This window comes from Rana temporaria, chromosome 7 (assembly GCF_905171775.1).
Source record: "Rana temporaria chromosome 7, aRanTem1.1, whole genome shotgun sequence".
Lineage (NCBI taxonomy): Eukaryota > Metazoa > Chordata > Amphibia > Anura > Ranidae > Rana > Rana temporaria.
The window spans coordinates 69,620,450-69,647,652 of record NC_053495.1 but is presented as its reverse complement, the minus strand read 5'-3'; the positions used below and the strand labels follow the sequence as shown (position 1 = coordinate 69,647,652).

At 42.6% G+C, this 27,203-nt stretch overlaps 1 protein-coding gene across 6 annotated transcripts in view; it reads left to right on the top strand.

The window, feature by feature from the left end:
* The window catches only part of SGSM3 (small G protein signaling modulator 3), a 439,637-nt gene that overhangs the window by 268,744 nt on the left and 143,690 nt on the right, over positions 1-27,203 (top strand). For all 6 annotated transcript variants that reach the window (XM_040359570.1, XM_040359574.1, XM_040359572.1 and 3 more), the window contains 5 exons: positions 6,951-7,078; positions 12,603-12,758; positions 12,846-12,900; positions 23,491-23,540; positions 25,696-25,848. In XM_040359570.1, coding sequence (XP_040215504.1) covers positions 6,951-7,078; positions 12,603-12,758; positions 12,846-12,900; positions 23,491-23,540; positions 25,696-25,848 — 542 coding nt within the window. The remainder of the gene's footprint in view (positions 1-6,950; positions 7,079-12,602; positions 12,759-12,845; positions 12,901-23,490; positions 23,541-25,695; positions 25,849-27,203) is intronic.

Here is a 27,203-nt window from a genome sequence, read left to right as displayed (position 1 = left end):
ACTCAAACGCGCAGTGGCGACAAACTATACATTTTTAGAAGCCTTTAAAAGCCTTTACAGGTTACCACATTATATTTACATATGACGCTAGACCAACGCAAGCGCAGGGGGTGGCTAAGGGTGCTTTTTTCTTTTCTTTTTTTTATTATTTATTTTGCTTTTTTATTTTATTTTTAAACTGTTCCTTCCATTTTTTTTTTTTTTATCATTTTTTTTTATTGTCATCTCAGGTATGTAAATACCCCCTATGATAGCAATAGGTAGTGAGAGGTACTCCTTTTTTTTTTTTTTTTCTTTTTTTTTTTTTTTTTTAATAAAATTGGGGTCCAGTACGTTGCTGGTCCTTGTTGGACATATATTGTAATCTTCTTTTTCATGCAGCCTGTTAGCTAAACGAAAAAAAGAGATTAATCGGTAGGTATGCCCACCATTAGAATACCTCCCTTCATCCACCCACTTCTAATGATGGGCATACATGCATCATTTATATATGCCGAAGCATGGGGGCATCCTCCCGCAAAAAAGTTATGCCGCGTACACACGGTCCGAATTTTCCACGGGCAAGCCTCTGTCGGAATTTCGACCATATGTACGCGGTATAAAATGTAAAGCCGCGTACACACGGTCGGACTTTTCCACGGGCAAGCCTCCGTTGGAATTTCGACCGTATGTACGCGGCATTAGGAGCAAAATCGCTCCTCCGCCCCTGCTGCCCCCATGCTTTGGCATATATGCTTTTTTTCTTCATTTGCTCAACATTAAAACAAATTAACATTACAGTACAACAGTAAGATCTTACCATACCAAAAAAAAAACATAGTAAAAAATAAAAAAAAATTTAACGAAACGTGTGCCTAAAATATATTTATGCAAAATCATGTGGACATCCTCCCGCAAAAAAGTTATGCCGCGTACACACGGTCGGATTTTTCCACGGGCAAGCCTCCATCGGAATTTCGACCGTATGTACGTGGCATTAAGAGCAAAATCGCTCCGGTGAAATCGCCTCCTACAGCACTGGAGTCACAGCTTTATGTATCATGGGAGCTGTTGCTGTCAAGATAAATAAATCCGCGCTCCAGCTGAATGGCGTACCTGAAAACAAAAAAATGGTTTACAATAAAACACAGTAAACAGTAAAGTATAAAAAAAATTACATACCTGAAAAGCAAGCATGATAAAACATAATAAAACAGAATAGAATACAGTAAAAAAGAGCAGAACAACAGAGAATAGAGAGGGAGAGAACAATAAAATGACAACTATTTTTTTTTCTACATACATACATATATATATATATATATATATATATATATATATATATATATATATATATATATATATATATATATATATATATATATATATATATATATATATAATTTTTTTGTAACTGTTCAACATTTTGGTTCCAGATTTGGGTCTCTCAAAATGCGATGGCATCTTGGGAGACCCTGTGTAAGTGTGTCCTAGCCTGTGGAATGCTGTACCCTACGCTAAAACTTCACTAGTGTGTGGTAGCGTTCAAAACATTCACCAATGCAAAGACCAGGATTGTCAGGACAGCAAGGACAATAATAACGGTTGTGTCATGCCTATATCCGCGCTTTCTACAGACACATTTTCTTTGGGGGGCTCGTTGTGTAGGGGTACTCTCGAGGACATATGGAAAATGCCTCTCATGCAGCCGGCTTACTGCATTTGGTTGGGAATGGTGAGGTGCAGAACCGCCTGGATACAGGAGGTCTGTGACGATCTCTTCCTGGAATCAAGGAAAGCTAGCTCTGTATAGCACACGAGCGTTCAGCAAAACCAATTGAAATAAGTATACGGACACTTTTTTATACCAGCATCTGGCCTTACGGGCAATTGGATACGGCGCCAACAACTGGTCGTTGAGGTCCACCCCTCCCATATTTTAGTTATATTCGTGGACACAGAGGGGTTTCTCCACAACACCAGTCGCCCTACGAATTTGGACTGCCGTGTCTGTGTGAAGGGAGGACAGAAGGAAAACATTTTTTTTTATCCCTCCACTTAACAGCGAGCAAGTTATTACACTTCAAGCAGGCTCTCTCCCAAGCCTAAGATGGGCATCTATAAGCCGCTGGGGGAAGCCCCGGCAATTAGGTTGCACGGTGCCACATGTGCCAATCTGACGATCAAACAAGTGACTAAAAAGTGGCACGCTTGTGTAATAATTGTCCACATATAAGTGGTACCCCTTTCTGAATAAGGGTGACACCAAGTCTGACACCAAGTCCCACACTATCTTGCCAGCGCTCCCTATGTAATCTGGGGAGTTCTCCGGCTCTACGTGACTATCTTTTCCCTAATAAATCATTAAGCTCCACGTATAGCCTGTTGCCCTGTCACAGAGCTTATAGAGCTTGACCCCATATCTGGCATGCTTGCTGGGAAGTTACTGGTTGTAAGACAAGCAGTGAGAAAATGTAATCAGGGACTCGTCAACGCAGACAACTTGATAGAGAGTATACAGGGCTGTAAAACTTTGACGTGGTTTATGAGGGGCCGAATTTTGTAGAGCCGATCTTATTCAGGGTCTCCACAAGGACGAGAAAGTTCATTGTTGTTGAAGTGCATGAACCGCAAGATCACCTTGTATCGTTTCCTGGACATGGAGGCAGAGAACACGGGCATATGGTCAATTTGGCGTGTGGACCAATACGTCCACAACTTCGTGAATTTATGTATGCCCATGTTGAGGGAAAGGCCCAGAAAGATCTTAAATTCGGAAACCGTAATTGGTTTCCATTCTTTGGCAAGGGAGGACTTGGGACAAACAGCGATGAATTGTTCAGCATACAAATTAGTTTGGTCCACAATAGAGTTATAGAGATCTTCCATGAAAAATGGTGAATAAAAATCAAGTGGCGTAAAATCGTCTGTTACCACCTGAATACCGGGTTTGCCAGTGAATGGGGGAAGTACAGGTGCTGCAGAAGTGGTGGGGACCCAATCAGAATTGGCGAATGCAGCAGGATGGGCACAATGGGCCTGTCTTTGTCTTCTTCTTGGTGGCAGCGGGACACTACTCGCCAGCTTGAACTGCACTTATAGGACTCGCCACTTCAAGTGTTACTGCAGTGCTGAATGTACGTCCAGGGTGTACTAGGCCGCTGGTGCTTGCCAGTTCACCAGAAGGCATGGCGGCGCTAGTACTGGCTCTCTGCTCCATACGAGGGACCTGCGGTTCTTGCACCTCAACAGCAGAATGGGGTCGGGTACGCCTGACCTTGGCAGGGACCTCACCTTTGTCGCCAGAGCTATCTGTCATGGAGCCGCTGTCATCTACGGGATCATATTCTGAGTCTGAATCTGACAGATGCGTGACCTCCTCTTCACTATCTGTCATGCTCAGAAACTCGTAGGCCTCTTTACTAGTGTACCTTCTATTTGCCATTTTGGGCTCTAAATTTAATGGTACACTAGTAAGAATTCACAAGTAAAAAAAAGCACCTGACTGTCAGCGACTGTATAAAACGCTTCCAAAAAAACTGTTAGCGATTGCAGGGATCAGGCCTGATATGGCAAACGCTGCAGTTATGTGTGCTGTGTTTTGTAAGTGTATGGCAAAGACAATTCGCGCTATCCCCTTAAAAGGCAAAGTGCTAGTGCAAATGTCAATATGTGAAAAAATTGAAAACCAATTAAAGGTGACGGTGCTGCACCTAAATACAAAAAGCCTAATATTGGGCTTTGGACATATTTAAAGGAAAAAAGTGCGCTACCAAAACAATAAAATTAACATGTATAAGTGTTCAAATCCAAAAACTGACAGACAAAAGAATGGACAATAAATTAAATCAAGTGTCTTTATTCCTGTGTCAAACATGTGTTATGAATAGGTGAGTCCTCGCACAATGGCATCAATGTGCTGGCTCATATGCGATATTAATCCTCCGTTGGATGACTGGATGGATGCAGGAAACTTATAGACACGAAATCCCCACGTCTAAATAAAAAGGATTGCCGCTTACCAGATCCGTCGGACCCCCACAGGGATCAGAAAGGCTCAGAACCAGGGATATCCACGGCTGGATCAGAAGCGATCAATCCAGGTCTCCTCCTCAAATGGAAGTCCAGGAACAGCTCTGCTGTTTTCTCCCAATAATTATTTCCAAGGTATAGCAGCCTCACCAGATCATGTGGGAACGTGTAGGTTTAAAAGGAAAAAGAGTACTTCATAGTGCAGTAATTCATAAGAAAGTTGCTCTTTATTCCACTCAAAGAAACAAAGAAAACTGACATCTAAAAAACTGCACTGTTACAAAGTTTCAAATTTGGAAGCATGTGCAAATCAAACCAGCATCAGCTCAGGCCGATCAGCTGGGGGCGTGGTGATGTCAGCGATTCTCGCTCCACCCGACACTGCGTTTCTCCTGAATGGGCATCAACAGGGAAAGGAGGCGTAGGCCTCCTTTCCCTGTTGATGCCTATTCGGGAGAAACGCAGCGTCGGGTGGAGCAAGAAAAGGTTTAATCAGACAATACAAATATATGGCATGGCAAACCTTTTTAAATTGGTTTAGGGGGGTCAGCACACAAGGGCAAAAAGTCAGAATTTGAATAGAGTAAACTAGATTCAACTAATTTAAGCTGCGCTACCCTAAAGGGGAATTGCCCTTTACCAAAGAGGTACAGTGAGGAAAATAAGTATTTGAACACCCTGCTATTTTGCAAGTTCTCCCACTTGGAAATCATGGAGGGGTCTGAAATTGTTATCGTAGGTGCATGTCCACTGTGAGAGACATAATCAAAAAAAAAATCCAGAAATCACAATGTATGATTTTTTTAACTATTTATTTGTATGATACAGCTGCAAATAAGTATTTGAACACCTGAGAAAATCAATGTTAATATTTGGTACAGTAGCCTTTGTTTGCAATTACAGAGGTCAAACGTTTCTTGTAGTTTTTCACCAGGTTTGCACACACTGGAGGAGGGATATTGGCCCACTCCTCCACACAGATCTTCTCTAGATCAGTCAGGTTTCTGGGCTGTCGCTGAGAAACACGGAGTTTGAGCTCCCTCCAAAGATTCTCTATTGGGTTTAGGTCTGGAGACTGGCTAGGCCACGCCAGAACCTTGATATGCTTCTTACAGAGCCACTCCTTGGTTATCCTGGCTGTGTGCTTCGGGTCAGTGTCATGTTGGAAGACCCAGCCTCGACCCATCTTCAAAGCTCTAACTGAGGGAAGGAGGTTGTTGCCCAAAATCTCGCAATACATGACCCCGGTCATCCTCTCCTTAATACAGTGCAGTCGCCCTGTCCCATGTGCAGAAAAACACCCCCAAAGCATGATGCTACCACCCCCATGCTTTACAGTAGGGATGGTGTTCTTGGGATGGTACTCATCATTCTTCTTCCTCCAAACACGGTTAGTGGAATTATGACCAAAAAGTTATATTTTGGTCTCATCTGACCACATGACTTTCTCCCATGACTCCTCTGGATCATCCAAATAGTCAATGGCAAACTTAAGACGGGCCTTGACATGTGCTGGTTTAAGCAGGGGAACCTTCCGTGCCATGCATGATTTCAAACCATGACGTCTTAGTGTATTACCAACAGTAACCTTGGAAACGGTGGTCCCAGCTCTTTTCAGGTCATTGACCAGCTCCTCCCGTGTAGTCCTGGGCTGATTTCTCACCTTTCTTAGGATCATTGAGACCCCACGAGGTGAGATTTTGCATGGAGCCCCAGTCCGAGGGAGATTGACAGTCATGTTTAGCTTCTTCCATTTTCTAATGATTGCTCCAACAGTGGACCTTTTTTCACCAAGCTGCTTGGCAATTTCCCCGTAGCCCTTTCCAGCCTTGTGGAGGTGTACAATTTTGTCTCTAGTGTCTTTGGACAGCTCTTTGGTCTTGGCCATGTTAGTAGTTGGATTCTTACTGATTGTATGGGGTGGACAGGTGTCTTTATGCAGCTAATGACCTCAAACAGGTGCATCTAATTTAGGATAATAAATGGAGTGGAGGTGGACATTTTAAAAGCAGACTAACAGGTCTTTGAGGGTCAGAATTCTAGCTGATAGACAGGTGTTCAAATACTTATTTGCAGCTGTATCATACAAATAGTTAAAAAATCATAAATTGTGATTTCTGGATTATTTTTTTTTTGATTATGTCTCTCACAGTGGACATGCACCTACGATGACAATTTCAGACCCCTCCATGATTTCCAAGTGGGAGAACTTGCAAAATAGCGGGGTGTTCAAATACTTATTTTCCTCACTGTATATATCATAAAATGCACAGCCAAAAAGATCTATTTACTGAAAAACCTAGATAAAATGAAAATTTACAATACCTAGATTTAACTAGTGATCTAAATATTCTGCATTCATTGGTCTATTCAGGGATATATTTTCCAGTATTAAGAATAGCAAGCGCCTATACAGTGGCCATCTAAATGGATGACAGATACACAATATTTAAGGTATCTGTAATTTTTCTATTATGGCTCCAGAAAAATCTTCAGTGAGTTCGGTATTCAAGCCCTTAGGTTGGAGTGTCTGGAGCCTAAATATCCAAGATTTTTCTTTCTTAATCAGTACTGAATCAGTGACCACATCTTTCCTGGAGATCAAGGGCAAAAAAGCCTTTTACCTTGAGTCCTGTGGTTTTTCCCTGATGGTACTGAAGAAAATATTGTGTTATGGGGGTATCTTCTTTTAACCGAATACTCTTCAGGTGTTCAGAAAATCGAATTCTAAGTTGGCGTTTTGTTTTAAAAGTAGAAGGTACATAATTTTAGTAAATTGTGCATACAAAAATGTAAATGTTCAAATTTTGCAAGGATATAAGGAACTCTCTCAACATCCCGCTAAGCTACATCAAAATGTAGAAGCTTTATAAACCCAAACCCTTGTCTGCTGAATAATATATGTCTGAGACTTGTATCTGATTTTATCTCTATTACAGGCGATGATGACTTTGAAGCTCTAAAAGCAAAGAATATCAAACAGACTGCATTGGTTGCAGATCTGCGGGAAGCCATCCTACAAGTTGCACGTCACTTCCAGTGCACTGAGCCTAAAAACTGCAACATTGTGAGTCAAACTTCAGTGTATTCTTGCTTGTAATACTGACGGAGATGTTGGGTAACCCTTACACTAATATACTATAAATATGGAAAAGACACACATGGCAGAGACGAAAGAGCTGCACACCCCGAAAATGATACAAAATGGAAAGTTTCCCCAGTGGGGCTTTAGACAGCAATGTAACAAGATCATAAATTCGAATAAAAAGAGTTATTTATTGGAAGAATAATCCAGTGGCATGAATAAAATACAGTAGAATTGGTCTGGTGCAATGATACAGTACAAATACAATTGAATGCAATAAAAGAACATAATTGTGCACATCTCTTACATAGCAAAAGCTATGCGGTGTGCGAGCCCCGACGCGTTTCGACCTCTGTTCGGTCTCCTCAGGGGGACAATTGGCTCTATAAAAATATATACTTTTATAACATTACATATATTTGAAGTTTAGAAAAACATCATACATATTGTTGAATAAATCATAATGGTATATTTACCACTCGTGAAAAACGGTGAAATAACTATTCATGTGACCAGAGATGATACTGTTGATTAAATCCAGGGGCTGGATTGCCACCCACATCCCCCCCCCCCCCCAAGCACCACCGAAGGGAAAAGGGGACCACCCCAAGGGGCTTGTAAGGAGCCACACAGAAAACGTCCACTGAGTCGGCACCTGTGAAGACCACCCAGATATTAGCCATGTGTTAGTGAAAAGATTAAAAGGGTAAACTCATAGCATATTAAGCCAAAGTATAAGTTTAACTATAAGCGTTTCTGAATGTTTGTATGCCCATATTAGTATAAGTAAGGACTAACGGCAAATACAAGTTGCCGATATGCTAAATCCTTTGGTATCATTGGCGTCCCATTAGGGATAACTAGTCAATGTTAAAAGTAATTGGTTAAAGTAATATAGTGGTGTAATAGTCCAAAAAGTGGTATAGATAGGTGATCATGTGAATGAATATGGTGGTAGACAAAAAGTGCAATGGTGTGTCAGGGAGACTGACAGTATACAGTCAGACAAAGCAATATGTGCTCAGTGATATGGAGGTTTAAGGAAATACCTTAGGGTAAGTGAAACATTTATTCTAACACAAGTGTGTGCACCAGCTGTATGCTGGTGAGTGACCAAAAATAGTGTTGTCAAAAGCTAAAACAATAGTAAGGGTGTAGTGAAGGATGATGGCATTTACCCGTTTAATAGTCTAGTAGTAACATAAGTTTGTTTGGTCTTGTAGGGTTCCTTTGTATTTGGAGACCTCCTTGCAGTTGTGCAGAAAAATATTCAGGTGCCACTAGGGAGTAAATGCAGTAGCGTCCATGTTGGCCTGCTTGTAATCATCTTGGAGTCTCAAGCATCCAGTCTTATATGGGCTTGTAGGTCTAATGATAGGGATGATCACACCCAGGTGCCAGTAAGCTCCCCCTTCCCCACAGAAAAGGCGTGCAGGCTGCTGAGAAGAAAAATAAAAAACCCAAACAGCCCACGTGTGGCTCCCTCGGCGTCCCGGAAGGACCAGACCAATTCTACTGTTTTTTATTCATGCCACTGGATTATTTTGTATAATTTTCGGGGTGTGCAGCTCTTTCGTCTCTGCCATGTGTGTCTTTTCCATATTTGTATCTATTTAGGTGGTTAAACACCCTCTTCCCCCTGACGCATCAGAGATATGACATGACCTGTGTGTTGTTCCGCATTTTTATCAAGCATGCCACGGTTCTTCACTAGTGTCCTAGGAGGAAGGATATACAGGTGCATCTCAAAAAATTAGAATATCATCAAAAAGGTCATTTATTTCAGTAATTCAATTCAAACGTGAAACTTGTATATTGATTCATTACACACAGTGATATATTTCAAGCATTTCTTTATTTTAATGATTATGGCATACAGCCAGTGAAAACCTTAGTGGTAATCAGTATGGGTTTATGAGAGGACGTTCCTGCCAGACCACTCTGCTAACATTCTACTAGGAAGTAAGCAGCCATCTAGATAGAGGGAGGCCTGTGGATGTTGTGTATTTGAACTTTGCAAAAGCATTTGAAACGTTCGCCCATAAATGCTTAATTTACAAGCTGAGGTCCACAAGCTTGGATCATAGGCTTTGTGCTTGGGTAAAAAACTGGTTACCAAAGGGTAGTGATAAATAACATGTTCTTAGACTGGTCTGGAGTGGTAAGTGGGGTACCCCAAGATTCTGTCTTGGGAGCAATTCTATTCAACATATTAATAAATGATATAGAATATGGGATAACTAGTTCAGTCTCCGCCTTTGTGGATGACACAAAGATAAGCAGAGTAATAAACTCGCAGGACATAGAAATTTTGCGGAAAGACCTGAACATAATAAGAGTGGGCAGACAAATGGCAAATGAGGTTTAATGTTGAGAAATGTTGGTCAAACATTTTTTCATGAAAAATATTCACTAGGTGGAGAACAGCTGGGAGAATTGAGGAAGAAGGATCTAGGGGTGCTAATAGCTGACAGATTGAGCAACAGCATGCAGTGCCAAGCTGCAGCTACCAAAGCAGGCAGAATATTTGCATGCATAACAAAAAGGGGGTATACACCAGGGACAAATCTATAATTCTGCCACTACATAAAGCTCTGAGCAGACCTCATCTGGAGTTTTCCGTACCGTTCTGGTCACCAGTTCTCCGAAGGGATGTGCTAGAGCCAGAGAGAGTCCAAAGAAGGGCAACAAAACTTATAAGGGGACTAGAGGACCTCAATTACGAGGAAAGGCTGCAAACACTTAATGTATTCTCACTTAAGAGGGGACTTGATAGCAATCTACAAATATCCCAATGGGGATCCCAGCATAGGAAATAAACTATTCTGTCACAGGGATTGTAAAAGGACACGGGGGCACACAATGAGACTGGAGGAGAAGTGGTTTGACCTTAAACTGCATAGGGGTTCTTCAGGATGTGGAACTCTTTCCCACAATTGGTGGTGGATGCATATGGATATTGTTAAGACTCTTGGATATACATCTTAAAGGACACAACATACATGGATATGGGAAATCAGTATAGACACTGATACATGCACCTACACAGGTTGAACTAGGTGGACTATTGTCTTTTTTTCAGCCTTACCGACTCTATAACTATGTAACGTGTTGTGGCATGGGGACGATCAGCATGTGGCACTGCGGAGGTTTCATGGAAGCCCAGATTGCTTTGATAGCAGCCTTCAGCTTGTCTGCATTGTTCGGTCTGCTGTCTCTCATCTTCCTGTGGACAATGCCCCACAGATTCTCTATAGGGTTTTGGTCAGGCAAGTTTTCTGGCCAGTCAAGCACAGTGATACCATGATCTTTAAACTATTGGTACTTTTGGTAGTGTGGGCAGGTGCCAGGTACTGCTGGAAAATAAAAACAGTATCTTCATAAAGCTGGTCAGCAGAGGGAAGCATGACGTGCTCTAGAATTTTCTAGTAGAGGGTTGTGCTGACTTTGGACTTGATAAAACACAGTAGATCAACACCAGCAAATGACATAAATCATCACTGACTGTGGAAATTTTACACTGGGATTCTATGCCTCTCCACTCTTCCGCCAGACACTGGGACCTTGATTTCCAAATGAAATGCAAAATGTACTTTCATCCAAAAAGAGGACTTTGGACCACTGAGCAACAGTCTAGTTCTTTTTCTCCTTAGCCCAGGTAAAACGCTTCTGACGTCTCTGGTTCAGGAGTGGCTTGACACAAGGAATGTGGCAATGTGACAAACTTTTGAATGGCCCTTTTTTAAAATTCTCTCAAGGCTGCAGTTATCCTTGTTGCTTGTGCACCTTTTTCTACCACCCTTTTTTCTTCTACTCAACTTTCCATTAATATGCTTGGATACAGCACTCTGTTAACAGCCAGCTTCTTTAGCAATGACCTTTTGTGACTTGCCCTCCTTGTGGAGGGTGTCATTGACTGTCTTCTGGACAACTGTCAAGTCAGCAGTCTTCCCCGTGATTGGTTAACCTACTGAATCAGACTGAGAGACCATTTAAATGCTCAGGAAACCTTTACAGGTGTTTTGAGTTAAAGTGGTTGTACACACTGTACAACCACTTTTCCCTACAGGTAAGCCTATAACAAGGTTTACCTGTAGGTACTAGAAATATCGCTACAGTTTAGGAGATATTCGCCATAGAAGCCGGCACACTAAAGAAAGGGCACGATCCGTGCCGTTTCTATAGTGCCCGTCAGCTCCTGCGCACACGCGACTCCAGCCAATAGCAGAGCCAGAGTCTACGGCCCCAGAAGGAAGAGGGGTTGAAGATGGATGCGATGAGAGAGAGGGGACATCGCTGACAATGTGGGTTTTTTCTGCAGGTAAGTGGCCCATAATGGGCTACTATGCGATGCATAGTGGCCCATTATGCTTTTACTTTGCAGGGAACAAAGAGGAAGAAACACCCATCAGGGTTTACTTCCTCTTTAAGAAATCTTGATATGTATGTCGCCTTATAGTCAGTTCCATATACATGGTCACTGAAGCCAAAAAATCCACACTGCAGTTAGGCAGAGAACCAATATATAGACCCATGGAACCATTAAGTTCGACAAAGACGTGGTATAACCCTCTGGGACAGAACATATGCTCTTCCCGTTTGTTCCTCAAAGAATTCCTGCATTAGAGGAGCATCTCCGAGATCTTCGTTCCACTTGGGTGCAGGTCCAATAGTCCTTGCCACATGCCAGTGAGAGGTGTAGACTCCATGCTGACTGCCGACACCTACCTGCGCCTTCCTACCAGGTTGGAGAGCGGGTCTGGCATCTCATAACCTCAGACTCTGTGTTCCCTCACTGAAACTGGCACCACAATTTATTAGGATCAACCCAGTGACTTGCGCATTAGAACTTCGTTCTAACATGCGTATTTCAAAGCAACCACTTTACCATCTCTGTACCATGTACTCACCCAGTGAAGGATGACAACCATGAGGAGTATGAGATACAATCGATCATTTACTCCCGTGGGCGCTTACAGTACCTGGTTCATTGAAAAGGTTAAGTTCCGGAGGAACGCTCTTGGGTCTCATCCTCTGACGTAAAGGCTACTGTCGTCCTCCCATGCTTTTCATAGACCTTTTCCCCTCAAACCTGGTGGTCATCCGAGAGGGAGGGGTCATTGAGGAGGGGGTACTGTCATGGCTGGGCTCTCGGCCCTTTTTTCTCTGTGCTCAGGATGCTCAGCTGTGGGTTAATTGCTAGTACTCCTCATTCCACAGTGGAACTCTGGACTATGCCATATATTACAATGAGTTCAGCATATATTTCTCTGGAATTCAGCTTAAACCTGCACAAAACATACCAAAACACAGTAGTGTCTGTTTAAAAAAAAATTGTTGAGATATGAAAACAATGTACCATTTTTGAGAAGTTATATTTATTTAATAGAAATGTTGCTGGATGCAGAGAATGTTGTGGTTGTTCTCTGCTATTTATGAAAGGTATTTCAATGGGAACAGGTTTCATTGTATAACCATGGTTTAAAGTAGTTTTATTTATTTACAGGACCTGACACCTGACTACTCTATGGAAAGTCATCAGAGAGATCATGAAAATTATGTCTCATGCTCCCGAAGCAGGCGTCGCAGAGCTAAGGCACTTTTGGACTTTGAGCGCCATGATGATGATGAGCTTGGCTTTCGCAAAAATGACATCATTACGGTATCTTGGGTGGACATATTTAATTACAAGTTTAATTACATTGTAATTCCTAAAATACAATATTCATTTTTTTTTTTTTTTAATTAGATCATTTCCCAGAAGGATGAACACTGTTGGGTTGGGGAATTGAATGGACTAAGGGGTATGTGTTTATAAATGTACTTTGTACTTAAGAAAACCATCTGGCATTATCATTCATATTCAACATTAATAAGTTGTTTGTTACAATCAGGACCTCAGATATTTTTTTCCTGAAATGGGGGGGGGGGGGGGTTCAGCCTGGGGCACCTATAGTAGAGTAATTGGATAATTAGGCAGGGGACAAAGCGCTGTTGCAAAATTGTGCAGTGGGAGGCTTAGAACTTGAGACTACTCACTGTGAAGATACATACAAACCTTAGCACACTCATATGTAAAAGATGGAATTTTTCCGTGCATCTCATAAAATTAGAATATCATCAAAAAGTAAATTTATTTCAGTTATTAAATTCAAAAAGTGAAACTCACATATTTTAGATGCATTACGCACAGAGTGATATATTTCAAGCATTTCTTTCTTTTAATTTCAGTGATTATGGCTTACAGCTAGTGAAAACCCCAAATTCAGTATCTCCAAAAATTTGAATTCTACATAAGACCAATAAAAAAAGGATTTGGCTTACTGAAATGTTGGCTTACTGAAAAGTATGTCCATGTACAGTATAGTAAGCACTCAATACTTGGTCTGGACTCCTTTTGCATGAATTACTGCATCAATGTAGCGTGGCATGGATGCGATCAGCCTGTAGCACTACTGAGGTGTTGTGGAAGCCCAGGTTGCTTTGATAGTGGTCTTTAGCTCGTCTGCATTGTTGGGTCTGGTGTGTCTCCTCTTCCCTTTGACAATACCCCACAGATATTCTATGGGTTAGGTCAAGCGAGTTTGCTAGCCAATCAAGCACAGTGATACCATACCATGATCATTTAACCAGATATTGGTAATTTTGGCAGTGTTGGCAGGTGCCAAGTCCTGCTGGAAAATGAAATTGGCATCTCCAAAAAGCTGGTCAGCAGAGGCAAACATGAAGTGCTGTAGAATTTCCTGGAAGAGTGCTGTGCTGTCTTTGGACTTGATAAAACATAGTGGACCAAAACCAGCATAGTGGACCAAAACCAGCAGATGACATGGCTCCAAAATCATCACTGACTGTGGAAACTTCACACTGGACCTCATGCAACTTGGCTTCTGTGCCTCATTACTCTTCCTCCAGACTCTGGGACCTTGATTTCCAAATGAATTGGGCAATTTTCCACAGTCCATGATAATTTCGGGCAGCCATGTCATCTGCTGGTGTTTTTTTTTTTAGATGCACCTGTATACAGTATGTGAATTAGATGTGTTTTGAAGCACATCCAATTTGCATGACATGTAAACCAAACCAGCTTTCTATGAAGCCGGTTCACACGTATGTGGTGCAGCAGCAGTACAAATTTACAAATTCACTACGATTTTAAAAATAATTCTGTGCGTTTACTGAGCACTGCTGTGATTCAGATGCAAATTCCAGGATCATTGCCTTCTATGGCTACACATCTCAATCACACATTTCATCAGTTTTGAACACAAATTCAATGAGAAAAAAACAGCCAAAATGTTTTTAAAAAATGGTGTGGGGTCCACCCCAAAATCCATACTGGACCCATATTAAAAAAACAAAAACAATGTCCCCCGGTGTAGATCCAGAGTCAATTACGCAAAAAATGCCCTAGCGGGTGGAATGTGGCCCGCGGTCCGTACTGGGAGACTCCTGACCTATACTGTTTAAAATCCAGTAATACACTGTCTCATCCTGCTCTGCACATGCTTAGTTGCTCTCTATTTTTAGGCACCGTGCCAAATATGTAGAGACCGATCTGCTGACAGTCTAAAGATTTTCTACTGTTTAAGGCACTCTGGGCTTCAGCAAAATGGCAGCCTCCAGCAAAAAAAGGCAGGAGCAATGCTGAAGGCAATTTACAGCGAACACAAGTTTTGATAGTATCATTTTTATTTTTATCAAGTTGTTATGAGTAAAGTTGCACTTTAAGTTACATTTCTTTGGGTGCTATCAGTCCAGCAGAGGGGCCAAGGAGGCAGCAGCAGGGTTGGTTTCTGATGCTGCATTTAAAGTTCCAGCCAGCTGCTTACTGCCTTTCCCAGGCAGAGTGATCTATCTACCTCAGTCAGTAAGTGTTTAGAAAGGTGAGTCCATGAGTCTGTAGCCGGTGGCAGGAGGTGACTGAGTGGAGGGGTTGCTGAGGGCGCAGCACAGGGATCCCGGTGCACAGGCAAGTGGCACAACTGAACTGTACAGCACTTTATTGTAGATACAGACAGAAGCAGATATAGCGATACAGTAATATGCAGCACCTGAAAACTGCTGCTAGTGGCAACTCAGTTGAAACAGCCATGTGGCAGACCGCCATAGAGCAGCTGCTGTACTGTGATCATTAGCATGATAATGGTGAAGATCATAAGCTTAGTGAGACACTTCCTTTTAGATATCATGATTTGGCAACCGCAGCTGCTGTATATAATGCATAATTGCCCTGTTTGGATCTGTAAGAAATGGTTTAACAAAATCGAAACGCTCTTCAGAGAGCTGATATGGAGAGGGGGTCAACCTAGGATACGACTGCGTACATTGCAGCTACCGGTAGAGGAAGGAGGACTGGCAGTTCCTCACCCAGAGAGCCATTACCTAGCGGCACAATTACAACAACTAATTGGATGTAATACCCCGGGGGGGGGGGACCCCTAATGGGAGAATAATGTTGAATGGGGCGGTACATGATTCCATTATAGAAGCACTGGAAGCAGATGCCTTTAGAGATAAGACTCCAACAATAAGGATGGTAACAAAGATATGGAAAACGGTAAAAAAACTGATGGGCTATATGGGACTCTCAGAATATACCCCGTTATGGAATAACAATAATCTACCGGAAGTACTCTTTATTGGAAAGGTGGGAGATTGGGAAAAGCACGGAATAAAAAGGGTGAGACAACTGTATAAGGGAGAAAGGTATAAAAAGTTTATGGAATTGAGGGAGGAATTTAATATTCCGCAACATTCATTTTTCACCTATCTTCAGGTAGGGCACGCTCTGGAAGCCCAATTTAGGACACAAACATTAGTATGGAATGAAATGTCTCTATTCCAAAACCTAATTAAAAACGGCCCAACAAAGGGATTCATATCTGAAACGTATGGACAGATAATCAAAAAGATCAACAGAGGGTCAAACCTCCATAAAGTAAGAGAGAGATGGGAGGAGGATATCGGGGGAATAACACAGGAGCAGTGGAGGAAAATCCTTGAGATGGGCTCGAGGGTTTCAGTTTCACCACCCCAAAGAATCTCACATCTGATGCTGGTTAATAGAGCCTATTATACCCCCAAGCGACTGTTTAAGTTCGGTAGAAGATTGGACGACAAATGCCCTAGATGTCAGGGGACGGGTGACCTAGTACACATGGTGTGGCATTGCCCAAAATTGTTTCTCTACTGGGACGGAGTGATTACTACTCTGAGAGATGTGTTCGGGGTACCAGTGGAGAGGGAAGCCACACTATGTGTATTGGGATACAGGAAAGAGCGAGAGGAGAAAAGAAGCATTACAGTAGCAATACTGAGATGTCTGTTTCAAGCTAGGAAGTTAATAGCTACAAGATGGCAGGCGATAAACCCACCGGCGGTAAGAGAATGGATAAGGACAGTAAATGAGTCACTATGCAAAGAGAGAGCAGTCTATATAAAAAGAGGCAATTTGAAAGGTTTTGAGGAGATGTGGAAGCCGTGGTTGGAGAGAGAGGGCGGCCGGTTTGGGTGAAACATTTTTGCAAAACAAGATGGGCAATAGGCAGGACTCTGTAAGAAGAGCTACATCCAAAGGGCATAGGTGGGTAGAATCCTGGGGGATACGAAAAGGATACAGAACAACAAAATAGGACCAGCATTGGCGATGAAATAGCCAGAGAGTTATTGAGCTCCCTTTATAAAATATACGGATATACACAAGGGTATATACTCCACAGAAATAAAAACATTGAGGGGGGGGTGGGAGGGAGAGGGGGGAGGACGGGAGGGTGGGAAAATGAATAAAGAATATAAATACTTTTAATGCTTTAAGTTTAAAATGCAAAGATAATACCAAGATTTCATATGGACGTATGTTTTATATCAGTGAAATGTGAATAATTTTTTGTATGAGGGAGAAAATTAATAAAGAATATATTTAAAAAAAAAAAAAGATATCATCTACACTTGTGTTTGGAGGGTCAGTGAAAATGCACGGCTGAGCCCCCCACCACTCCCCCTTATGCTGCAAAGGCACTGCTAGTATAGCGTTGGCAGCATGGTGCTTACACACACAGTGGCAGCACCCACTGGGAGTGTTTGTAAAGCCTATCCCAGCCACCGCCTCAATGATGCGATGGCAATATTTAAGTTTATTTTGCAAAGCAAATATACAAAAATCAAATACTTTCAACAGGGTACATTCTCTGTACTGCGACGCAGCGCATAAATACACTACATATCAATACAGTTGCAAGCATACAATTAAATTACATTCATTCAACCCATTCTGCGGTATGATGCCTGATGTGTTGCGCAGAGTTGTGAAACCCCGAAACATCACATCGTGCATGACGCCGCATTACCCTGAAAACAGTAGTTCAAAAAAACGTGTCAAGAAATGTCAATGTCAGGGGGAAGGGGAAATCTTCAGACGTCCTCTTCCTCCTTAGAGTCCATCAAGGTATAGTCTCTCAGCAGACTGAAGGTCAGTCTGCGACAGTCCTTGATGGACATCCTCTGCCGGTGGTGTACGCGGCGGTTCCTGTCGTACCATAAAGCGTCTTTAACGCAACACAGCACCCGCCAGGCACTGTCAATGTCCTCCTGTGAATGAGTTCCACAGAAGAGTCCGTTTAACACACCAAAGTGTGTAATAGCAGTCTGTGGTACAAAGTCTTTAAGTTCAGGTTCCAAGGCCCTCAACAGGCCCTGTGCAAAGGGGCACTCCCAGAAAACATGGTACGATGTTTCCTCCTGGATGATGCAAAAGGGGCAGTGCCTGTATCTGCACAGGTTTCTGGCATGCAAGAATGTCCTGAGTAGCAATCCCCCTTGGATTGCCATCCATGCCTGATCTTTGTGCCTGTTGGTGAGTCTCTTTGAAGAAACATTCCTCCAGACCACTTTGCAAGTGGCTGAAGGGAGGCCTGGAATCGACTCCAAGATGTCCGATGCTCTGATCAACTTGTAGATAGTTTTTGGTTTCCACAAGTTGGGCTTAACTCCATGCAGTCCCAGCTCTTTGATGAACTTGAAAGTATCCAAGTAATACCATGGAGCATCCCAGTTGTAGGGGATGGAACTGTCCCATTTGTCCCATCCAAGAGACTTCCAAAGAGACAGGAGGAAAAAACGGGACATGGAGTTACCGCCAGAGTCCACAGTTCTGTCAACCAAAGTCCTGCGGATGCAGTTACAGGCAAAGAACACCCTCAGTAATGTGGCGATGTCGGGCACGCCCTTACCGCCCTTGAGAGGTTCCTTGAACATAACAGTCCACTTTACTCTGTCCATTTTGGAGTCCCAGATGAAGTGAAACACCGCCCTGGTGATGGCCTTGCAGGTGTTGTCCCGGGGGGGCCAGGCCTGGGTGAGGTACTGCAACACAGGGAGAATCTCGCTGCGGAGTACCAGTGTTTTCCCTTCGATGGTAAGTTCTCTGTTGCTCCAAAGTCCAAACTTCTGTCTCATCTTAGCCAGTCTTTCCTCCCAGGACTTCAGGGCTGCACCCTCCGCTCCAAACCAGACTCCAAGAATTTTGATGAAATCCGCTTTGAGGCTGAACGGTATGGGTGCATTAGAAGGCAGGAACCCCTTTCCGAAGAGCATGACTTCCGACTTCCCGCAGTTGACCTTTGCCCCTGAAGCTTGGCCGAAGTCCTCGCACGTCTGGACGAGTGTGTCGATGGAGCGCTGGTCGGCACAGAACACCGTCACGTCATCCATGTAGAGCGAGCACTTGACCTCCCATCTTTCCGGTCCTGGTGCGGTAATCCCTCTGATCTCTGGGTTCCGTCTGATGCTTTGGGCGAATAGCTCTATACAGCAAACAAAAAGCAGAGGTGAGAGAGGGCAGCCTTGTCTGACCCCCGAGAGAACCTCAAAGGGGTCAGTTTTCCAACCATTTACCAGCACCAAACTACAAATGTCTTTATACATTACATTCACATACGAACAAAACAGTTCCCCAAGACCAAGCCTGCGCAGGGTTCTGCACATGAACTCATGGGAGACACGGTCAAATGGCAGTGCCTCTGCAGCATAAGGTAGTGGTTGAGGTCTCCTTACTGCCCCTTCAAACAAAGTGTAGATGAGACCTAAAAGAGGAAGCATCTGACTGAGTGTGTGTAAATCGGACAATTTGGCTGTCGGATGGAAACTATCTGCCAGCTGTGCAGCCGCCAGATCGCTTTTACACACTGCCATGAGTATCGCTCCTCCACTCACCTCCATGATGTTTCCCAGGCTCCATGTGCTCAGGTTCTCTTTGAGGCCCCTGATGTCTCATTAAAGACAACCTGTCACCAAAAAATGCTTTACATATGGTAATTTTTGTCCCCATATGGGGGAAAAAAGCCTTTTATATAAAAATGTTTAAAAAAATTATCCTAACTGGATGTCATGTGATATGCGCACAGCACGGCTATTGGTGGTGTGGTGTGTCCGTCTGACACGCTGCATCTCCAATCTTATATAGGAAAAGTCTATAAACAGCACTTCCTGTTTACGATGTGACCAGCTGTGATTGGACACAGCTGATTACATGGTAAAGAGCCTATGTCATAGGCTCTTTACCATGTAATCAGCTGTGTCCAATCACAGCTGGTCACATCGTAAACAGGAAGTGCTGTTTATAGGCTTTTCCTCTATTCACGCTGACAAGGCACGGGTAGAGGAGAGCCGATCGGCTGCTCTCCTGAAAATGGGGGGGGGGGGCCGCACTGATAATCAGCACATTGATCATCAGTGCAAACCCACCAAGGATGGCCACCCATAACCACCAGGGATGCCCACCCATGACCACTATAGATGCAAATCAGTGCCATGTAGAAGTGCCAATAAGTGCCCATTAGGGTTGCCTATCAGTGCCATCTATCAATGCCGCACATGAGTGCCTATCAGTGCTGCCTATCAGTGCCACCTATGAGTGCCCATCAGTGCTGCATTTTATTGCCTCATCATCCGTGCCACCCCATCGGTGCCCGTCTGTAAAGGAGAAAATGTGTTTACAAAATTTTATAATGCCTTATAACACTTTTTTTTTTTTTCCTGTCTTTTATTTGCAAAAAATAAAAAACCCAGTTGTAATCAAATATTACCAAAACGAAAGCTCTGTTTGTTGGAACAAAATGATAAAAATTGTTTGGGTACAGTGTTGCATGATTGCGCAATTGTAATTTAAAATGTGACAGCGCTGAAAGCTGAAAATTGGCCCTGTCAGAAAGGGGGGGAAGTGCCCTGTATTGAAGTGGTTAAACTTCCACCCTAGCACTTAAAATTAGGGTTGCGCCGATACTAAGCACTTGCACGAGTATCGGTACTCGTGCAAATGCTCCGATACCTGAAACCAATACCTTCGGGTTTGGCTCTTTCATCTGTCTTTCATCCCCCGCTGACAGATAAATGTATACAAAAGAATGCAGGCAATCATTGGTTAAGGAGCGTGACCACCGCATCCTTAACAACCGATGACGTTTCAGTTGTCGATAGGGATTTCCCTTCCCTGCAGTGGACTCGCCCCCTACCGCACTCTGCTCCGCCACTCCCTTTTCCCTTAGTTACTTTTTTGTGTCTTCTGGCGATGTGCTTCTCCTCTGCGGGCAGCTGCTGGGTGACAGATCTGCCTGGTGAGTAGTGTGTCCTACACTGAGCCATGCTTTGCTGCTGCAGAACTTCATGGAGGGGGGGACAGGTCTGCTGGGGGTTGTAGTGCAGTGATTGGCAGAGTGTGGGTTCCCAAATGCCGCCTTCCCCTCCCTTCCTGCATTTACAAACTAGCTTCCCCACCTCTCCACCCTAAATAACCCCCTCCTCACCTCTCCACTCTAAACAATAACCCCCTCCCCACCCTAAACTATAACCCCCTCCACACCTCCCCACTCTAAACTGTAACCCCCTCCCCACACTAAACAATAACCCTCTCCCCACTCTAAACCATAGCCCCCCACCCTTAACAATAACCCCCCCCCCCTCCACCCTAAACAATAACCCCCCCTCTCCGCCCTAAGCAAAAAAAAACCCTCTCCGCCCTAAACAATAACCCCCTCTCCGCCCTAAACGATAACCCCCCCTCTCCACCCTAAACAATAACCTCCCCCTCTCCACCCTCAACAATAACCCCCCCCCTCTCTGCGCTAAACAATAACCCCCCCTCTCCACCCTAAACAATAACCCCCCCCCCCTCCACCCTAAACAATAACCCCCCCTCCACCCTAAACAATAACCCCCCCTCTCCACCCTAAACAATAACCCCCCCTCTCCACCCTAAACAATAACCCCCCTCTCTCCGCCCTAAACAATAACCCCCCTCTCTCCGCCCTAAACAATAACCCCCCCTCTCTACCCTAATCAATAATCCCCCCTCTCTACCCTAATCAATAACCCACCCTCTCCACCCTAAACAATAACCCCCCCTCTCCACCCTAAACAATAACCACCCCTCTCCACCCTAAACAATAATCACCCCTCTCTACCCTAAACAATAACCCCCCCTATCTACCCTAAACAATAACCCCCTAAACAACAATAACCCCCCCTCTCCACCCTAAACAATAACCCCCCCCCCCCTCTCCACCCTAAACAATAACCTTCTCTTCACCTCTCCAACCTAAGACCCATTTCACACTGGAGGCGGTTTTCAGGCGTTTTAGCGCTAAAAATGGCACTTGTAAAGCGCATAAAAAAAGTCTCTCAATGCTCAGCACAGAGCCCCAGTGTGAAAGCACTCTGGCCTTCACACTGGGGCTCTGTGCTGGCAGGACATTAAAAAAGTCCTTCAAGCAGCATCTTTGGGGTGGTAGACGCATTTACCCCCGAAAAGCGCCACTAAAACTTTACTGCTAACGCGGCAGGCGGCTCAGTGTGAAAGGTGTCTAAACAGTAGCTCCCCTCTCCACCCTAAACCTTAACCACCCCTCCTCACCCCCTGCCCATCTCCCCACTCCAGAAAAGTGATTTTTTTTTTTTATAAAAATGTAAATTAAAAAAATATGTAAAAATAGGACTCGGTATCGGCGAGTACTTGAGGAAAAGTATTGGTACTCATACTTAAAAAAACTGGTATCAGTGCAACCTTACTTAAAATCCCCCCCACCCCAAAAAAAAAATTGAGCCCCACATACACGCATGTATGAATGTAAAAAAATACGCCAGGGGCGCCTACGCACAAAAACATCAGTTCCTCTACACTTGTTACATATAACTGCATACGCTAGAGTTATAGCAATAATTATAGGCACATTATTCATGGTTAAAGGGTCACTAAAGGAATTTTTTTTTTTAGCTAAATAGCTTCCTTTACCTTACTGCAGTCCTGGTTTCATGTCCTCATTGTTCGTTTTTGCTTTCATGTTGCTGTAAATCCTCTCTGTTCTGGACACTTCCTGGTTGCCTGTTTCCTGATAACCACAGTACTGGGAGATTTCTCACGGTGGTCACTAATCAAGGAGCTGTGTGTAAAACGAAACTGGATTGGTGCTGAGGAGTTTTAGACAAAGTATCACTGCTCTCTATTGGCTGACTGCCCTCTAGTGGCTCTCTGTACATCAGAGAACCAGCAAACAACAGCAAAAACGAAACTACACTGCAGGCACATTATATGATTGTTTTTTTATCTATTTTTAATCATTTTTAAAAGGAATCAGTTAACTATTATGTCTCTATGTCCTGTAAACAGTCATTTCAGCTAAAAAAATGTTTTCCTTTAGTGACCCTTTAACTCTAAACTGCTGACCTGTATGAAGCTTTTAAAGTGTCGTCTGTGGAAAATATAGGGTACCAAAGTTTGTTGCAGTTTCACAGGTGCACACAATTTTGTGGTTTGACACACATCTATTTACTTGGCACAACCTCATCTGTTATATTTTATCAAAAATTGTGCAATATATTTTGTAAATTTGCCCTATAATTCTGTGTATATGTGTGTGTTTATTTTTTCCCGAAATTTTGTGTTTCACAAATGTTGCGACACAAAAAATTGGAGTTTGTGTATCTGCAGAGCAGGGAATACCAAGGCTGCTTATAATATTGGGGCATTGTGACGGGATGGTGGAGGATGGCCCTCAGGGAGATTGTGCAGGGCCTCATAATTTCTAACAGCCCTGCTGGGGTAGCGAATGATGATGCAGTATAGAAAAGTCATCGTGATCATTGTTCCATAACTAAACAACCCACCTCCCCAGAACGTAACCCATTTTTTTGTTCCTTCTCTCCTCTTTCAATTGAGGTTATCTTGTCAGCCTAGTATATCTGTATGGAGTTCGCTTTATTGCTTTTAAATGTTAAACACGAGCAGCCAGTTATGCATGCAAATTCCCAAGGTCCATGGCTTTTTTTTAATCAACTACAAATTGTTAACTTTTTAAATCTGTCATAATTTGCATTTGCTATAGCAATATTTTTTTTTTTTTTAGGCTGGTTTCCTGCAAAATTTGTGGAGATTCTTGATGAAAGAAGTAAAGAGGTGAGACCAGGAATGTTGTTTAGTTACTTTGTAATGTATTTAGTATCCTTCAGATTATGTAAAAACTGAAGTAAGAAGAGTGTTGGGGATGCTATAACAACAAATTATAGGCTGCTCGTTAGAAAAATAAAGCAGTAGAAATCAATTGTAAAATGATACACATACCAGTAGGTTGTAAGTTCACTGAAATGTCAGAAACCATATTCAGCTGGTTCTACGAACACTAAGAAGCAGTGTTAAAATTTCTTATATATCAGAGAATGTAGTTTGCCCAGGTAACTATAATGGCAGCCAAACATCATTATTACACTTTGCAGCAGTAGGACGTTATTGCTGCTTGTGTCCCCATTAAGAAATATGGAGAAGGAGAAAACTACCCAAGAACGAATCCTGGAAAAGCCTTTGCCACACCCCAAAAAACATAGAGAAATTGGAGGGAATGCCCCTGGGATAGTGCGGGTAAAAGGAAATCCTAGAATAAGGAAAATAGTAGTGAGAGTAAATAAAAAATATCCACATTTTATTACATGTATATTATACGTTACATGTGGAACACATTTTTAAAAAAATTTAACACATGAGTTGAGGTAAATACAGCTGATAACTGTTGGAATACACAAATTATATCCAGACATAAAGTCTAATGCAGATGGTGAACACAACACATCCCAACGTGTAGCTTGCATTTATGTAATTTTTATGCTTTTGCTTATCAAAATGAATCGATTGCTGTGTATACATATATAATTCCTCATATGCTTTTATTTCTTTACTAGAAAGATATCAGCCTGCTTCTATCTAACCCCTGAAGAAGGAAGTAATGCACGCTATAAATTTAGCCCAACCCCCCCCCCCCCCCCTGTTTTCTCCGATACATCTGCATTTAAATTTACACCTGGATATAATTTGTGTGTTTCACCAGTTAGCAGCTGTATTTACCTCAACTCATGTATTCATTTTTTTTTTAAAATGTGTTCCACATGTATCGTATAACATATGTTATACAATTTGTATATTTTTTATATACTCACTACCATTTTCCTTATTCTGGTATTTCGCTTTAACCACACTGTGCCAGGGACATTCCCTCCCATTTCTCTTGTGTCCCCATTAGGCAGATGTATTCTCCCTATTTCTCCTGTTCCCATTATCACAGAGTGAAATTGAAAGAAAATGCCAAACTCTAGGTTGCCAACAAAACCACAATAGAGGGGAAATATTGCAATGGGAACATTGATTTTGGTGATTCTCTCACTTTCAAGAGATTTCCTTTCAGTTCCTGTTTTGGCCCTGGAAGGGAAGTGAAAAGAAATCTTCCCAATGGGACACCAATGGCAAAAATAAATTTAATGAGTTTTAACCCTTCCCCACTAGTTTTTGCTTTTAGTTCAACTCTTATGTCAGTTTTCTTAATATTTAACAAGAGTAGGAGTTCTGCCCCCATGCTTCTAAATGATGGGTGTTCAAGTCCTTCTTAAAGTTGATGTAAACCCAATTTTTTTATTTTTTTTGCTGTCACAATGTAGAGTATACGATTTCCTATCATCTGTGCCCAGTCTTGCCACAAAGAGTTAATCCAGCTCTGAGCAATCCTTTTATTTTTGTAGTGAGATAAACGGACAAACAGGAGAAAATTTGTGTCTGTTCTTTCCCCTTGCTTTGAATGACAGGTTATTTACATATCTCATGCACTAGCCTGAGACGGGCATTATTTTTTAATTCCCACCCCCACTCCTTTTCTGAAGTCATGTGGTTACTTTTCTGGATTTTGACTGACTGTTGGTGATCATAGCAGAACTTAGTGTAAGGAATACACAGGAGAAAATGCATGTTGACAAGGAGTGTAGAGATGGGCGGGGAGTCTGACATCACGACTCCACCCACAGAGCTCCAGACAACAGACCCACCCACAGAATCTGCAGTTTTTCAGTTCTTATAACAGACAGAGGGGAGGCATTTGACAGGTAAGGATACATGCAGGAGGCATGTATATCCTTATAGATCAGTGCTATGGCAGTAGTTTAGAAAGGATGAGTGGGAGTGGGTTTACATCCACTTTAAGGGAGTTCCATTCAAGAAAATCCTTATCTCTATGTATTAGTTCAAACTATCTTCCAGTGCTTGCATTTGACACTTCTTTTGTTTCTTCATACAGTACTCAATTGCTGGGGACGACTCTGTGACTGAAGGTATCACAGATTTGGTTCGGGGAACATTATGTCCAAGTATTAAGGCAATATTTGAACATGGACTCAAGAAGCCCTCTTTGTTAGGTGGACCGTGTCATCCCTGGCTCTTTATCGAAGAGGTAAGGCTCAATATGTGTAATGTTGTTACAAAACTTTAGTTGTTTTTGCAGTGTTTACAATTAAATGTATTATATTAATTGTAAAATACAGGACATAGGCCTGTACAGACCCTGGGTTACAGGCTCATACTTTCAGGTGATTGGACATTGGTAAATGTTTTGAGGATACACCACCTGGGCACCTCTGCATATAAACCCTAACACACTCCATGAATCCTTAGTATGTTTACTAGTGTCCTAAGGTAATGGACCTCTTCCTTACAAAGAAATCACTCTTAACTAGCTTGTTTTATCTTTGGATTCTTCAGGTGACTGTTCACCGACTTCTAACAATAGAAGTAGTGCATCCGGATCAGTGCAACATTGGTAAAAATCTTTTGTAGCCGTAGCTGGACCCCTTGCTGTGGGGATGGCCCATGATGTTGCTTGGGGCACTAGATCCTGCATGGGGAGGGGGGTGCTTACCTCTGCACTCTGTGTAATGTTTGTAGTTGGCCCATAAAGTGCTATACAAGTCCAGGTTTGTGGTCCATCCCAATTCGTTGTGACGATCCCTTCGGATATATATGCCCACCGTGACAGGTGAAGCCAGAACCCAATATAAGGACCAGTGTTGGGAACAGATTACCAGAGTCACAGGGTCAGCATGTGTCTCTGTCCATTACTGTAAAGACTGATATTGTGTTTGAAAAATGTACACTGTAAATGGGAATACATTCCAAACTTGGTTCTAAAAATTCGGTCACTCTGAGCTTAGTCTAAAGTAGATGGTCTTGTTTTACATCACACCATAGGTCACACACTTTACATCTACTTCCGCCTAGAGTTCCTTGTAAGGTACTCAGATGCTTCTCTCTGATAAGCATTTTCCTTGTAGACAATCTCCTTAATGGGTACCCCACAATAGGGGGAAATCTGGCAGGGGGGGGGGGTTCAGCAGAAGCTCAGGCAAACATTTGCTCTGTCCAAGGCCCACACAACACTCAACCTCAAAGTAATGATGCTTTCCTTGCATCGGAGTAGGACCAGCACTGATTTCTGCATCTGAATCCAGATTCATCTTAGGCACACAACATGCTACTTAGGGGAATTTTCTGCAACTATGTCACAATTCCTCAGACAACTGATGGTTTTATTACAGCCATCTCTGTCTTCAACCCCATCATCTCTACTTAAGCCAGATCCCAATATGATGTTGTGCTTTAAGTAATTTTTAACAATGGTACTTTTAAAATACAGAATCAATCTTTATGACTACATTCTAAAAATATGAAATTTTTTCACCAGACATGTAATCCAAAATATATATATGTGTGTGTGTATATATATAATATATATATATATATATATATATA